The sequence below is a fragment of the Cyanistes caeruleus genome, chromosome 21 (assembly GCF_971803275.1).
Source record: "Cyanistes caeruleus chromosome 21, bCyaCae1.hap1.1, whole genome shotgun sequence".
Classification (NCBI taxonomy): Eukaryota; Metazoa; Chordata; class Aves; order Passeriformes; family Paridae; genus Cyanistes; species Cyanistes caeruleus.
The window spans coordinates 7815586-7830248 of record NC_141721.1 but is presented as its reverse complement, the minus strand read 5'-3'; the positions used below and the strand labels follow the sequence as shown (position 1 = coordinate 7830248).

The following is a 14663-nucleotide window of genomic DNA, read 5'->3' as shown; positions in this document are numbered from 1 at the left end:
CAAATGCATTCTATTCCTGATAGAGATTTCTGTACAGATCTAACTGGGGAAAAAGGATTTCTGTGTCTCACTGAATTCCAGGTGTGGTTGCACAGTGGAGTAGATCAGAGAGGAAAAAGTAAACTGCCTTTTCATCCTCCTGATGTCTTGAATATAATGCTGCTGTTCCTAATGTTTGGGAAAAATGAAGAGTGAAATTAGAATGGGGAATGTTTTGGCCCCATTTGCTTCACTGTCTTGGTTTTAGCATTGATTCCAAAAATCTGAATTTATTCCTGCATCTCTTCTCAGGAAAACTATGGTACAATCTTTTGGAAGTTACTGTATTATGAAGATTCTTTTAAAGTAACTGTTTTGTAAAAGTGAGGCCAAATGTGCCTGAATTTCAACTCTTGGAATAATTTATGAAGTGCTGACAAGCCAAGAGCAAGGAAAGAGCAGGAGTTCATAGCAGAAACAAGTCATTCACCACCTACCTTCAACATTATTGTTTTGTTATCATTTATAAAGCTGAGAGGGTGTTTGCATCTGCAGAATAATGAGGATTTATAGTTTCCAAGTTGTTAAAATATCACAATGACATGTAAAGATATTTTTTAATGGCATTACTGTTACTGAAAACAACTGGGCTTTGGAGGTTTGCTGAAGGAATGAAATTTGAGTTGGAATGTATCGATGAAAACTCAGGAATGGGGTAAAATTATGGTCAAATTAAAGATTCCTCAGTTACAAGAGGCTTCAGAATAGACTTGTTGACATCTCAACAGTATTTTTCAGAAATCTGTCCAAACCAATAGGATGCACAAATCTTTTTTGTTTGTTTGCTTGTCTTTGTTTGCTAGCAGGGCTGAGTTTAACCACATGAGTAATCGTGTTTTACAAGGTCTGCTCTTTCTGTCTACAAAACATCATCCTCGAAGGGAAAAGCTTCTGGCACTGAAACCAACACTTAAGTGCTTGCCTTGAAAGATGTGCATCCTAAAGACAAGATGTAAATAGAACTGAGCTCAGACCATTTCCTCTAAGGCTGTTTATAATTGTATTTAGTTGAGCACAGGTCTGGGGACTCAGAGTGTGGAGAACTCTGGAAAAATGTGTTGAGTTCCAGCTTCACTTCTGCTGTCTCTGTAGAGCTTTACTCCAGTTTGTAGCTGAGAATAGCATTTGCTTCCAATTTTTTTCCCATTTTAAATTACATTTATTTATTTAAATAAATGATTGAAAATAATTTTAATAACCTCAGATTGTGTTCAGTAAAAGCTGAGAATATTAAGAACATTAGGACAGTATAAAAAGATCCTTTTATGGAGAGGAAGTGAATATGGCAGAGTCATATCTGTGCTCCTGGTTTGCTTTGTAGTGATTGGTGGGTGATACTGTCCTGAATAATACTCTGTATTAAACCAAATCATTTATTAACTGAAGTAAGCAACAAGACTCTAATTCACTGATATATTTTCATTTCTGAAGGAATATGAGTATGTGAATACTTGGAAAGTGAGAACCAAAATAATTCTCAATATGCAATTTGGTTAAAAATACTCTTTCTGTGACAGATGATTATTTCCAAGTGAAAGAAATCTATTCTGATTTTTTTCTGAGTAGCTAATAAAAGCTTGTTAGTTAACACAATCTCAATTTAAATATTCTAATATAGAAACATGATGTGCCACTGGAAGCAAGGGAATACATTTATAGTCAGGACCTTTTTGGAGCACAGGTTTCTGACCCAGGCATCTGTAGCTGTAGGTTTAACAGTTGGATGTTAAGTGCTTTGTGGTGGTTCAATACCAGAGTTACTGACTATAAATTCCAACTGCTCTTTTGGGACATTCCAGCTTCTCCCACATGTACCAGAGCTTCAGCTCTGATCCAAGTCCGTGGAAGTTAGTCTGACTCTTTCCATGGGCTCTGGTCAGTGTGATGGAATTCTTTTGGAAAGAGCATTTTTGTTATAATATCTAACTGATACATGTGACCACAGGCTTGCCATGTGTAACATTTGTTAGTATAAATTAAATATCATTATAACTGTACAGTATTTTAATTGATTTCTGATGTTTAAAAAGATTCTTCTAGTGCTGAATTCCACTGTAACACCTGCACTCCTTTGTTTGCACATACACCTATGCACACACACTTCTCAGAATTGGAGACTGTCATGTAAAAAACAGGTTAATGGGATGGTCTGATCATGGGCAGAAATTGTGTGGAAAATGAAATTAGTATAAGAAAAAAGGAAAGGAGGGGTGGGTAGGAAGAGAAGGGAGCAGTGAAATAGAGTAGAGAGAAAAATATAAAATAATAATTCAATTAAAAGGACTAGAACAAGAGGAACATGGAGAAAACAAAATCCTGTGTGGGTTTGTCAAAGAGCTTTTCTGTTAAGGAAAGGGTGAAATGCTGGTTTAATGAACTGAGGCATGGCCAGTGCCCTGCCCATAGTTCTGAGTTTCTGCAGAGCAGAATGTTACATACCTGCAGGTCCCTGTGAGGAGAAACACCTCAACAAACATCCTCACCCCCTGGATCTGCTCTGTGCACATCCTGGGCTCAGGGCACAGTGTCTCAGTCTGCTTTTCCATGATAGAAATCCTGATGTGTCCTAACAGTGGCTCATGAGCGTGTGCATTGTTTCCCCCTCCCTGTTCCCTCTGCATGTCCTTCCCTCCCACCCTTTGTCACTCATATCCCCTGGTTATTCCTGACTTCCTTTGGAAAGGACAAGGAAATATCGACCACCTGCAATGGCTGACCCAGAATCTGTATTTTCATTCCCTAAGGATTTAGGGTTTCTTTGTATTTACTTCAGAAGTTGTTTCTATTGAATGCAAATATTCAGTTTTGGGTCTTTTAAACAATTCAGTTTTCCGTTATGAGCCAGTGCTGTTCTCCAGTGAATGAGTTCAGAATTCCAGGGGAATTTGGGACCTGTTATTGGGAAACACTGAGCATCTGTAAATCCTGCTCAGCCTTATGTCAACTGTAGATATTCCCCATTTCTGAAGTAAAATCTTAAAATTGCTGTTAAGCAAGGGACATCCTAATTTTTTGAGAATGAACTTGTATAATTTTATTTTGTTTTTTCTTTAAAGCAAATCCAAACCAGCTCCGCAGATTTCACCCAGTAAATCTGTGGGAGGGGAGTTTTGTGTCGCTGCAGTCTTTGGAGCTTCAAGGTCATGGTTTGCAAACAATTCCGGTCTCAAACGAGAAAAAGGTTGGTACCTCACAGAATTAGGACTTGCATTTAAACTTCAGTTCTTATTTTGTGGCAGGTTCTAAGCAATCTGTGCATTTTGTTCCTTAAACTCAGGGGCAGTCGAGAATTTTAGGGTTGTCTTTGGGGTGTTTTTGGTAAAATGTACAAGAAATTTTAATTAGTGAAATGAATAATTGATCTTTTATTATGATACAGGGATAGAAACCCAACTTTGATAGGTCAGTCCAAAGGTACAGTGTGAAGTGACACTGAAAAAATTGTGAGATAAAGGTGGAACACAAAGCAAATGTACAAGATACGTTTGGAAATGTGTAATCACCTGAACACACCTGGGTGTGAAATTTCTCTTGTATGAGATACTCATACAATTGTGTGAAAATTGTGTGTTTTGTAGAATTTTCTCTTTGTCTCTCCAGCCCTTTTGCTACTTTTAATTCACATTTTTAGCCACAAGCTAAGACTTAAAAGAACAGAGTCTGCTATTTCCACAAAAGCTTTTTCTGTTCCTGCTGTGCTGTTGCAATAAGATTTTCTCTCTTTTTTCCCCCCAGATCAGTCCAAGCAGTTTGTGGTGGAGTCGCTGTACATCATCAGCTGCTACGGGAGCCTGGTGGAGCACGTCCTGGAGCCGCGGCCGCTCAGCACCGCGCCCAAGATCAGCGACGACACCCCCCTGGAGATGGTCACCTGCCCCAGGGCCAGCTGGACTTTGGTTAGGTACCTCATTCCTGTGACTTTTCCTTCCTTTCAGCCACAAAATGCTTGTGATCTTTCTTTTTGGGTGAGCTGCATCGTGATTGTCCCTCAAGTAAAGACTCCTGAAGTTTTCCGTTGAAGGAGAGAAGTTCAAGCCTTGCTTTCCGTGCAGTTCTGTCACTGTTCGTGGGCCTCAATGGGAATTAAGCTTCCCAATCTTTCTCTGCATGTGGAACTACATGAACATGTCTGTGAATCAGCAGAGATCTTTATTAATTGGTGATTTAAAATTATCAGGTTATAATTTTCTTTTTATATAAGGATTAGAAACGATTATTTTGGTAATGTAGAAGTACAGAATTCTGCTGTGAGACATGAGCAAGGTTCTCATTTTGAAGCATTGTGAGTTCTCCTGTGAGCAGCTGAAGGTACCATTTCTAAAGACAGTAGAAGAAATTATTCCTGACATGTGGAAGAAAGTAAAGAAAAATTGATGAGAAAGTGTTGTCAGTGCTTTTGACGTTTTAAAATATTTTTCTATTGATTTTTCTTGGCTCCTACATTCCTTAGTGCTGCTTATGGCTGGACTGGAGTGATCAATACTTGATTTACCAAGCTATTTAGGAATGGCCCACCCTAATTAAAATTACAACACAGACTTCGGGACCATTATTGTTGAAATGAGTAGGTTGTAATGGAATTGAAAATTCTAATTGGATCAATAATCCATAACTTTACACAGCTTTATTTTCACAGTAAGTGCTCAATGACTTCACAGGATGGAAGCAGTGGTAGTTAACAGAACAAAAAAAGTTGCCCAGTTTCTCTTGTGTGTTTATATAACGTCAGCATGACATACAATGGTCCTAAACATATTTACCAACTTAATCTAAACCTCCTTCCTGGGTTCTTTTTTACGCAATCCCTGCTGCAGTCAACAACCAAGTATTGTCTTTGCCTCACAATCTGCACGATTTGGCCCTGCTGCTCCACTGCCTGTGGTGGATTGCAGTGTTTGAACAAGCTAATTTAAATAATTACAAACATTTTGTGAGCTTGTATAGATAATTGCATGTGATGACAGAAACACTGATTTACATTCTCTGTATTAGCTTAAATATTAATAGTCTTGTGTTTTACCTCAGAACTCCTCAGTGGAATGAACTCCAACCACCATTTAATGCAAACCATCCACTGCTCCTGGCTGCAGATGCTGTGCAGTACTACCAGTATCTTCTGGCTGGCTGTGAGTAGCTGACAACTTCTTGTCTTGTCTCATTTGAAAGCTTTAAGCAGAGGGTGTTTTTCTGAGTTGATTTTTTCAGCCAATTTCAGTGTATGTTCAACCTCAGAGTAGGGTTGTGCGTGTTAGTAAGGATGGAGCAGTGAATGTAGGGTTGGGATTTTTGCCATGAATCGGAGTTGTGAGGCTGTGGGAGTGCTTGGCTGGTCTTGAGAGTCACCCACCAGATCCCATGAAATCTTCAGGGTTTCCTCACCTCATTCCTTCTCATGCTTTTAGCCATTTCCTCCTGTGAATTCCATATCCAGTGACAAGTGAGTGCATCTGCATTTCCCTCTCCTTGGGAATTCCTGGTTGCTGGGCTCCTTCCAGCCACAGTCTCAGGCAGCTGCTTCCCTCAGGAGCCTTGGCACTGCTGCCAGGGATGCTTGCCCACCTGCCTTGTCCTGTGTCTTGCCCAGCCCCATCATTCCCAGAGAGCCAAGATTTCATGGCATGGCATATTCAGAAACATTAATACACCTAGAGCTCCATATATATGGTGTATCTGTATTACATAAATATACAAACCAATGGATTTTTATAATGGTTTTGTAGAAAAATGAGTATTTATCTTTTATCTGACAATATAAGACAGAGAAGAGTACTGACAGTGAGGAGCAAGTCTCTGTTCTGTCTAGGATCAAAGTGATGCAGCAGTTGAAGTCTCACAAGGGAGCAACTCCTGGCATCTGTTGAGGTTCTCCTGGGGAAACCAGAGCTGTGCACAGTTGTCAGTGCAGGCAGCTTTATGTGACAGGGGCATTTCAGATGCACCAAGTGGCCATGTGGGCCAGGAGGCACTTTGGATGGGACTGGTGAAAGGGACACTGGTGCCAGATTGCATCTGTTGCTTCTACCTGTCCATCTGCTGCATCTGAGTGTTAATGGAAACCTGCAAAGTTTGAGGCTTCCTTCTTCTGTGCTGCACTGAAATTTGGGATTAAACTCAAAAGATACAAAAGAACATGAAAAGGTATTAGTAGAGCACAGCCCCATTAGATTTGTATTTTGGCTGGATTTTTTTTTGTTAGATTCTAGCCTTGTTTTACTTGTATTTGTATCCCACAGAGTGAAACCAGGGATGGATGGGGCTCATTTTGTGTATTTCATTAACATTTCATTAACAGCTCCAATACTGTTACACAGTATACATATGTATACATATGTATACATTTCAAATTGTTTAGTACTGAAAACATTTTAAAGAAAAAAGGAGCAAATTAATGAACTTAAAGGGGTTTTGCATATTTGATTAACTTCTCTCTTGTTTCCTTTGTGTGACTTCTGTACCTTTCACATGTTTTTTGCATGTTTGAATTCACACAGATTCACACAGTCACGTTCATGGCACATAATGGAATTGCCATGGAAATAGGTAACTCTGCATCACCAGAAAGTCTGACATCCTCATTTCATGTTTATTTCCTTTCTTCCTTATCTCTCCACACTTCACTTTTCCATTGCACAGTAGATGCAATATCTGCATGGCCAGTTAAGGAACTCGTGTTATTTGAATTATAAGACTTTTAACTCAGGTTTTAATTCACATAACAGGAATACTTTAAGCTGAATGTGAAATGGAAAGAATAATAGAATGATAACCACTAAAGACAGCAGAGTATCTAGAGGACATGGCAATAACAGAGAAATTTGTGTCTGATTGTCTTTGAAGTTTTGTCTTCTGGATTTGTTCAGGCTGAAGCTCCTCAGTGAAGTCCCTGACGATGGAGTCCAAGCATCTTCCCACAAAAGCCACCTGTTAGAGATCTCCTAAGCCCAGCTCCATGGCTCTGCTTACCTGCAGCTCTGCCCTGGGCTGGCTTTAGCTGCAGCCTGGCTTTGCTGTGCTCTCTTCCATCGGGGGCTTTAATTGCAAATGGCTCAGCCGTGGCTCAGGGGGGCTGGTCCATCTGTCTGCCACGTCAGGGCTCGCAGGAGCCGTGGCGCCGTTTCAGGGGCACTGTTTGTGGCTGTCTCTCGGAGGTAGAATGCAGCAGTTTCTCTCCCTTTCTGTATAGCATTTCTGCCAATTGTTTGGCTCCATTAAGTGTGCAGGGGAAATAAAAGCCTGAATGACCAAGTCACAAGGGGGTATGGATAGACCCTTTCTTTGTCCACACTCAGAACATTGCATTAGGTCTCATTATCCATTTATAATAAGTGACCTTTGCCCCCTGGGTCATTGAAAAACCCTCAGTGTGCTTTTTAGCACAGAGTACCTCTGTCAGCAGCCGGGCAGAACAATGACACGTCTGGCAGGCTGCTTGGAGGGCTGCACGGCCAGGTTTTCATAAATAAGAGCTTCGATGCCAAAACACAGAGCCAGAATCTTCCTTAGTCTCTGAAAAATATAAACCAGGCCGGTGAGTTCTTATGCTAAACAAAGAATATTCAAGAAATATTGCATTAGGTTATCAACACACGGTTCAGCTTTTAATATTTTTAAAGAAACTGAAAGTTTTATTTGCAGCTAGAAAGGCATGAACAAGGAACCATTGTTTGAAGAAATGTTTTGTACAACAAGTGTCCAAGACCTTTATCCCAAGGGTATTTGTAAGTGGATCAGAACAGCTGTTTCCTTGCTTTGAGGTCATCTGTGACATCTGCTGCAGAAACCTGCATCAGTGTGTGCAGCTCGTGTCTACCTGAGCACCTTACCACAGCTCGGGCTGCTGCACAGCTGAGAAGGTGGGAAGTGAGGGATTTACAGCTTTCTCTAAGTTCATGGCTTGAAAGTGAACTTGCACGTTAAATTCCACAGCCTGCTGGCCTGCAGGAAGTGTCAGGATGCTGCTCCAAGCTGCAGTGGGTCAGGGAGAATATAACCAGTCCTGAGAGCTCCTTCTGACAGAGCAGATTCCAGGCTCACTTGTTCCCATGAGTCCATCCCACAACCCCCTGGATTAATTACAATCCTCAGGTCTTCAGTGCTGGGGTTTAGGTGTCAGATATTTCTCTACATTCCCCACATTTAATACATAGGATTCTGCCTTGTTTGTGTCTCTGATATTCACTTTTTATTCACCTATGTCCTGATCAACTTCCAAGTCTAACCACAACAGAAAGAAATCTAAGTCACATTTTATTCTTCCTAGATGTTTTTCCTGTGACATAAACAGCATCATGTGGTGTGGTTAACTGTCCTAGCAGGCCTGGCAGTGGGAGGAGAGTTGTGCCAGACACTGCACGTGTGCACAGGAGGGTTTTGATGTCCACAGGAACTTGCGATGTTAAAGCTTTCTCCATAGAATTTCCAAGTTTTCTCATTATTAATTACTCTTTAAATCCTGCCTTCTTGCTGCTGTTTGGCACTTGGGAATTAAGGTGCTTTGGGTTCTATAAACTCTTGAGGATGCTGTTAAGATGTGTGTTCCATGTCCATGACAATCCCCTGGTTGTGTTCAGGTTTCATTCAAATGAATCCTTTCCTCTCTTTTACCAGGCCATGAAGTTTTGCATATCTGACTGACTTTCCCTGGTTTCCTTTGTGTGACTTCTGTACCTTTCACATGTTTTTTGCATGTTTGAATTCACACAGTCAACATTCATGGCACATAATGGAATTGCCATGGAAATTGGTAACTCTGCATCACCAGAAAGTCTGACATCCTCATTTCATGTTTATTTCTTTTCTTCCTTATCTCTCCACTCTGAAGTCACTTTTCCTTTGCACCCTAGATGCAATATTTGAAACATGGTCAATTAACACATTAATGAATAAATCCCTTAAAACTGAGCAAAAACTTCCCTGAGAAGGAATTGAATAGATTGAGACCTGATTTCTCTCCTCTGGCTCCTCACATTCCAGGCAAGAGTTTTGGCTCATCAGGACCAGTTTCATGGACGTGGCCTACAGTTGTCAGAAGTGGGCCAGTGACAAGAATTAATATATTAACTGGTGTGCAGTACTCTGACAAATTGCTTACTAAATACATCAAAATTGATTGGGCATTCTGTGTTTAAATTGACAAATGACTGCATTAGGGGAAGGAGGGAAATCCATTAATTACAGCTGCCCTCAACCATAGGAAATGTAATCGTATAAATATAGATTTTGTTAAAACAAAAGTCTGTACTTTACTCCTGTGTTGCTGGTAAGTGTACTTGCACCTCTTTGCTATTAAACCTGCAATAGGAGGTTTTGAAGACAGATCTTTGCAATTGGCTTTTAAATAATCAAAGAGCATTTCTGTTGTGTTAAAAGGAAAGATGCAGTGTTTCTGCATCCCGCTCTGACCGCTTCTGGAAATTGTTTCTCTCTCGGAAAAGTGGGCCTGTAGCTGAGGCTTCTGCTGTCTCATTAATTGTTTATTTTAAATGCAATGTAATTTGTGTTCCAAGTTGTGAGCATTCAAACCAGCACTCTGTTTTCCCCTTCCTTGTCCCTGTACTGCTTTCCAAGTCATACTTGCAGGGCTGTTACATTTTTCTGAGTAAGAATTTGCACTTGAGTTAGGCCTGGAGATAAAATCAGTTTTATAGGCTTCGTTAAGGGATTCTTGAAAAGATTAAGGCCTGTATTTATAGCTGCCTTTGACTTTTGGCTGTTACAACAGATTTTCATTTCTGAACCAACTGTTGCACATATCTTGTGTTTCACTGAAAATGGCTTTCATTACAAGTCCAGTTTAGTAACTGTCCATTGTCTTCAAAGGGAGGGGGTGAGCCTTTCCCTGCTGTTTGTTTGGGTTAAATGATAACACCATTTATGCAGATAATCTCTGTAGCTCTGACATCATGTTTGCACTTCCTGCTCCCTCTAATGAAAGCTGTGCATCCTGGACAAGACTTCTGTCTCCAAGCAGCATCGTGGTTCTTTTTTTCATTCATTCCTTTCATACATTCCATTGACAGAAATAAAAATGAGATCCCCAGAGCTAGTGAGTACTGTGGAAAGTCTGAGGGTAAGATGGAGAGTGTATTAAATAACTGTGGATACGTGCTGTGAGCACAGACAGTGTGAAAACCGAGCTGTGATGCCTGGAATGACAGCCAAGGAGTGCCACAGGAGGAATCTGGACATCGTGGTCCTCCAGCCCTCCTCAGAGCACAGCAGAGCGTGGTGCTGGTCTGGTCAGAGCTGAATGAACTGGGGCTCATAATCCCATTTAGTGCTGCACCTCTTCCCTTCTCCTTGCATTCTTTTGAGGGTGCATCTTTAACAATGGATTTGGGATGGAGGAACGCAGGTGATGGTACATCCCTTTCCATAGATGTAACTATAGAATGTTCTGTAGCATTTCTGGGGAGGCCAGAGCTGCTCTTGCTCTGGGCATGTTCAATGTCTGTCACAACAAGCTGGGTTTCAAACAGTAAAACTGATCAAAAGCAGAGCCTGTGCAGTAACAACAATTACTCTGTGTGGTTACGAGGTGTTCAAAGCCTTTCTGCTCTGGCTCTGTGGCAGGGCCATACTCAAGCAGGAGCTTGGGGCAGTTTCTGCTGCTCTGTTCCAGCATCTCTGCTGGGCTTTACTGGTTCTGCACTTGGCCAGTTGAACATAGCCCATTTGTGGAGTCCATCCCATCCAAACCCAGCTCTGACCTTGTCCTGAAGTTGGGGAGTTTCACCTGAGCTCACCTCAGCTTCCATGGAGAGGAGCTGGAGCAAACCATGGGATATGGGTGAACATTTCCACCTGTCTCATGTTCCTGTGCTGGTCGTGTGAATGGTGCCCAACCTCCTGCCCTTCACCTGTACCTGGTGCCACAGGTGAGGGCCTTGCCACAAAGTTGTGTCAGTTGAGTGTTCCAGGCTTAAAACTGCAAAATCAGAGTGCCAGAGAATCCATTTTCTAGATTCCCACTTTGCCATTTTATTCTTTCTTCCCAATGTTGCCTCAAGTCTATGAATCATTTTCACTGAGTTTTAATTTATTATAACCATATAATGAAAGAATGCAAAATACTTCTTAAAAGAACTTCCTGGGACTCTTTATCAGTGGTCTCGAAGGAGTTGTGCAGATGTCCTGTAAAAATCCATATCCTTGGTGAAAAATTTACAATTCCTTGAAATTTTGAAGAATGAAAGGAGTTTTAGATTTTCCTATGCAGGAAAATGAGTTTTAGAATTTCAGAGATTTGATTTTCAAGTGTTTATTTTAACTTAGGTATTCTCTCTATATATTTCATGGAAATACAGGTATCTGTATGAGCATGTAAGTGATACTGGTAAAATATGTTCTAGAAGAATTTTTATGATTTAGAATTTGGAAATTCTTACTGCATTTAAAACTGTTGCAGATCTTAAATATATGTAAGTGCATATATATATTTATATATAATTTTTATGACTAAGGTTACAATATTCCTGGAGAAAACTGATTCCAAGCAGGCATTTCTCACACAGAATGTGTTTGGGTTTTCCTGGGAAGAGTCACAAATGGTGAAAATGGAATTTTCAAGTTTGCTTCTTGCGCTTGGAGGCATGACAGATTGCAGGTTAATCTGCCTCCCCTTCCCCTTCCAGAAAAGGTGTTTCTAATGGAATTGAGTACATGGTATTTTTTTTTTTTAGGAAAAACTACATTTCCCTAAAACTGTAGCCTGCACCTTCTGCTCCCTGCGAGAAGCAGGACTGAGTGTTAAAGGAAGCAAATTGAATTTCTGGTTGAGCACTGAGTGGTTGGGGTAAATAGGAGGGGGGCAGATGCATCATGGTGTGAGCAGTGGAGTAACTCGAAATATTTGTGAAATAACAGAGATACAGATGAACTCTGTAAGGTGCTTTGGCTGCTGGGAATGTGCCTGTTGAGGTTGTGATGCAGGGACACACCTGGGCCTGTGCACGGCTTCGCCAGCTCAGGCACAATTCACCCGCCCTGATCTGCGCTTTATAAACCAGCGCTGGAAACAGCGCTGGCACAGCAACTCAAACACTTTCAGATGTGTACAAACAACAATAATGAACAAGGGCACATGCTGAAATGGTTCTTTCCTCCTCCTGCATGGTCATCTGGAAGTCCTTAGAGCGGGGTCCGTGAGCACGCAGGGGTCAGTTTTCAAAGCGGCGTGCGGGGATTTCGCCGCGCGCCTCCCATTGCCGTTAATGGGAGTCAAACGGGTAAATCCCCACGCACCGCTTTGAAAATTTACTACTAAGCCTCTTGACTTCTCACTACATACTTTGATTGTAACAGTAATCCATGGTTAACATAATTTTCCCGACAATAATGTCAAACATACTTTTGAAGTCAGTGAATTATAGAAATAGTTACCTCTTCCATAATTCTTTAAAGATGGCCATCAGATGGAATTCACCGTGGCTTCGTGCAGTTGAAATTATTCTTTAACTCAGAAAAGAATATATTTATTCTGTTGTGGTGCCGAACTGATTGTCTGCTCACAGTCTGAGTGTTGAGCAGCTTTAAGGTGCTCCATCCTGTGAATAGTATCAGGTTCTAGCTCTGCACAGATTTAAAAGTGCATCGTTCTTGACTCCTAAGAGAACTTTGGAGATGGAAGATGAAATTAAGTACAGGGAATGTATTCCAGTCTTTCCTTGGGGAAAAAATCCAGGCTGCAGACTGTCAGACCAGCGTGAGAAAGGAGCAAAGTCATAAAAAAAAAATGTAAGAAGAATTCATCTCCTAATTACAGATTTACCTATGTCTTTATTAAAGTGCTGATACAGAGAGTGGATGGTCCATAAAGTACCTAATAAACTGTGGACACTACACAAATAATGAATGAATGCAGCTCTAATCAATTTGTGGTGTGAAATAGTTGTCAATCTAGTGAAACTCCTGCATTATAGCCCTTTTTAAGCTTAATTTTATTATATTTATGCATTGGAGAATCTCAGAAAGTCCTAACAGGAAAAAAATGAGCAGGGAGTAGTTTTGGGTAAAGGAGGATATTTTAATTTGCATGCCATGCTCCTGTAGGAGTTTACAAGCTGAAAACTGCATTAAAACCAGAACTTTGCTCGGTATCGTGCAGCCACAGGAAAAATTACATCGAGCATATCTCCAGCCTACAAATGGTTTATTGTTAACATGGCTGTGAGTGTTCTGCCAAAATGAAATCCTGGCCTTTGCTTTGTTGTCACACTTGAGCAGAGGTAGAGCCAGAGGCACAGAGCACCCACAAACCCACAAAACATGTGCTGGATGTGAACTACACAGCTGTGGGACACCAAAACCGAGCCCTGACAGAGCTGAGATCACATCAATAACAGGGGAGAAAGGTGATTGTGGTGAATTTGGAGTGGCTCCATGGTGACCTGAACCAGAACCATCACGTTGGAATAAATGCATGAAGGAAATAATTCAAATTGTGGAGCTGAACTCCAGCACAAGGACCCCTGAAGTTTGTTGACAATCAGGTGCTTACCTCAGGTCTCTACACCACCTAGCTGTAACTCAGGAACCAGAGAAAAAGCATCAAAATCAGGTGTTAGGGAGGGGTTTTTATGAAAACAAGGAATAAATCATTTTTATCCTGTGTGCCTCTTCACCACGGACATCACTGGAGACTGAAGGGGTTAGTTAAGGGTACATTGTCCTGTTCCTACTGCATTTTAGAAACTGATTTGACATTATAAATGTTAATTATATTAAATTATAATTATGGAGATGGAAAAGGCAAGCTCTCTGGGTGTTTGCAGGCATGTGCACGAAAGGCAGCACCAAACAAACAGGCTTTGTGGTGCTCAAATGCCTTTGTTTGCTCTTAATTTGGACAAACATCCAGCCCTTAGAGAAGAGCACATTGGGAATTTCATTTGTAACTCTCAATTAAATTGAATTGTGCAAAGCTTATTTCTATAAATGAGAAAATTAAAACCTTTTGGTTCAAGAAGTACACAGAACTAAGTAAAACTAATGATTTATTGTTCCCAAATTAAAGCCATAAGTGCACACACTACAATTGAACTGTAGTGGTTCTTTGTTCCAACACTTTTATGCTGCTGAAAGATGACAATTTATAATCTTTGAAGGAAGATTTGTCTTAGCTTTAGGTATTTATTGTATAATTAGCCCATCCATGAGCAAACCCACTGAGTGTTAATTCCAGTATTCCTCCTATGTGTATTTATCTAGGTCTTGCTCACATGGCAGGAACATCTATGCAAATTATTTGAGATTAATACAAATTGTTTGTTTTCTTTACTTGTCAGTAAATATCATGGAGAAGTTTCTAAATAGGGTTGGTTTTTTTTTTCATACTTATTCATGGAACTGTGTGAATCAGGTCCTGGAATTCCAGAGAAATATCAGCTCTGCTATATTTCAGCCTTTGCCTTGGCTTGTGTTGACACTTGTGTCTCCACAGTCCCTTCTGTGCAGTTTTCCTGGCACTAACAATTATCACACAAATAATTTCATTTGCAATGTGGTTTTTTTCCAGATACAATCTTCTTTCAATATAATGGTAACATCAATCCTGTCAGTGCAGACAAGGGAGGCTGTCAACTTTGCCCTTGGAGGAGGACAGAGGGTAAAGGTGCCATTATTAC

At 40.7% G+C, this 14663-nt stretch overlaps 1 protein-coding gene across 19 annotated transcripts in view; it reads left to right on the top strand.

The window, feature by feature from the left end:
* Positions 1-14663, top strand: part of BCAS3 (BCAS3 microtubule associated cell migration factor) — a 301169-nt gene that overhangs the window by 104818 nt on the left and 181688 nt on the right. For all 19 annotated transcript variants that reach the window (XM_086858967.1, XM_086858965.1, XM_086858973.1 and 16 more), the window contains 3 exons: positions 3096-3220; positions 3775-3940; positions 5065-5165. In XM_086858967.1, coding sequence (XP_086715093.1) covers positions 3096-3220; positions 3775-3940; positions 5065-5165 — 392 coding nt within the window. The remainder of the gene's footprint in view (positions 1-3095; positions 3221-3774; positions 3941-5064; positions 5166-14663) is intronic.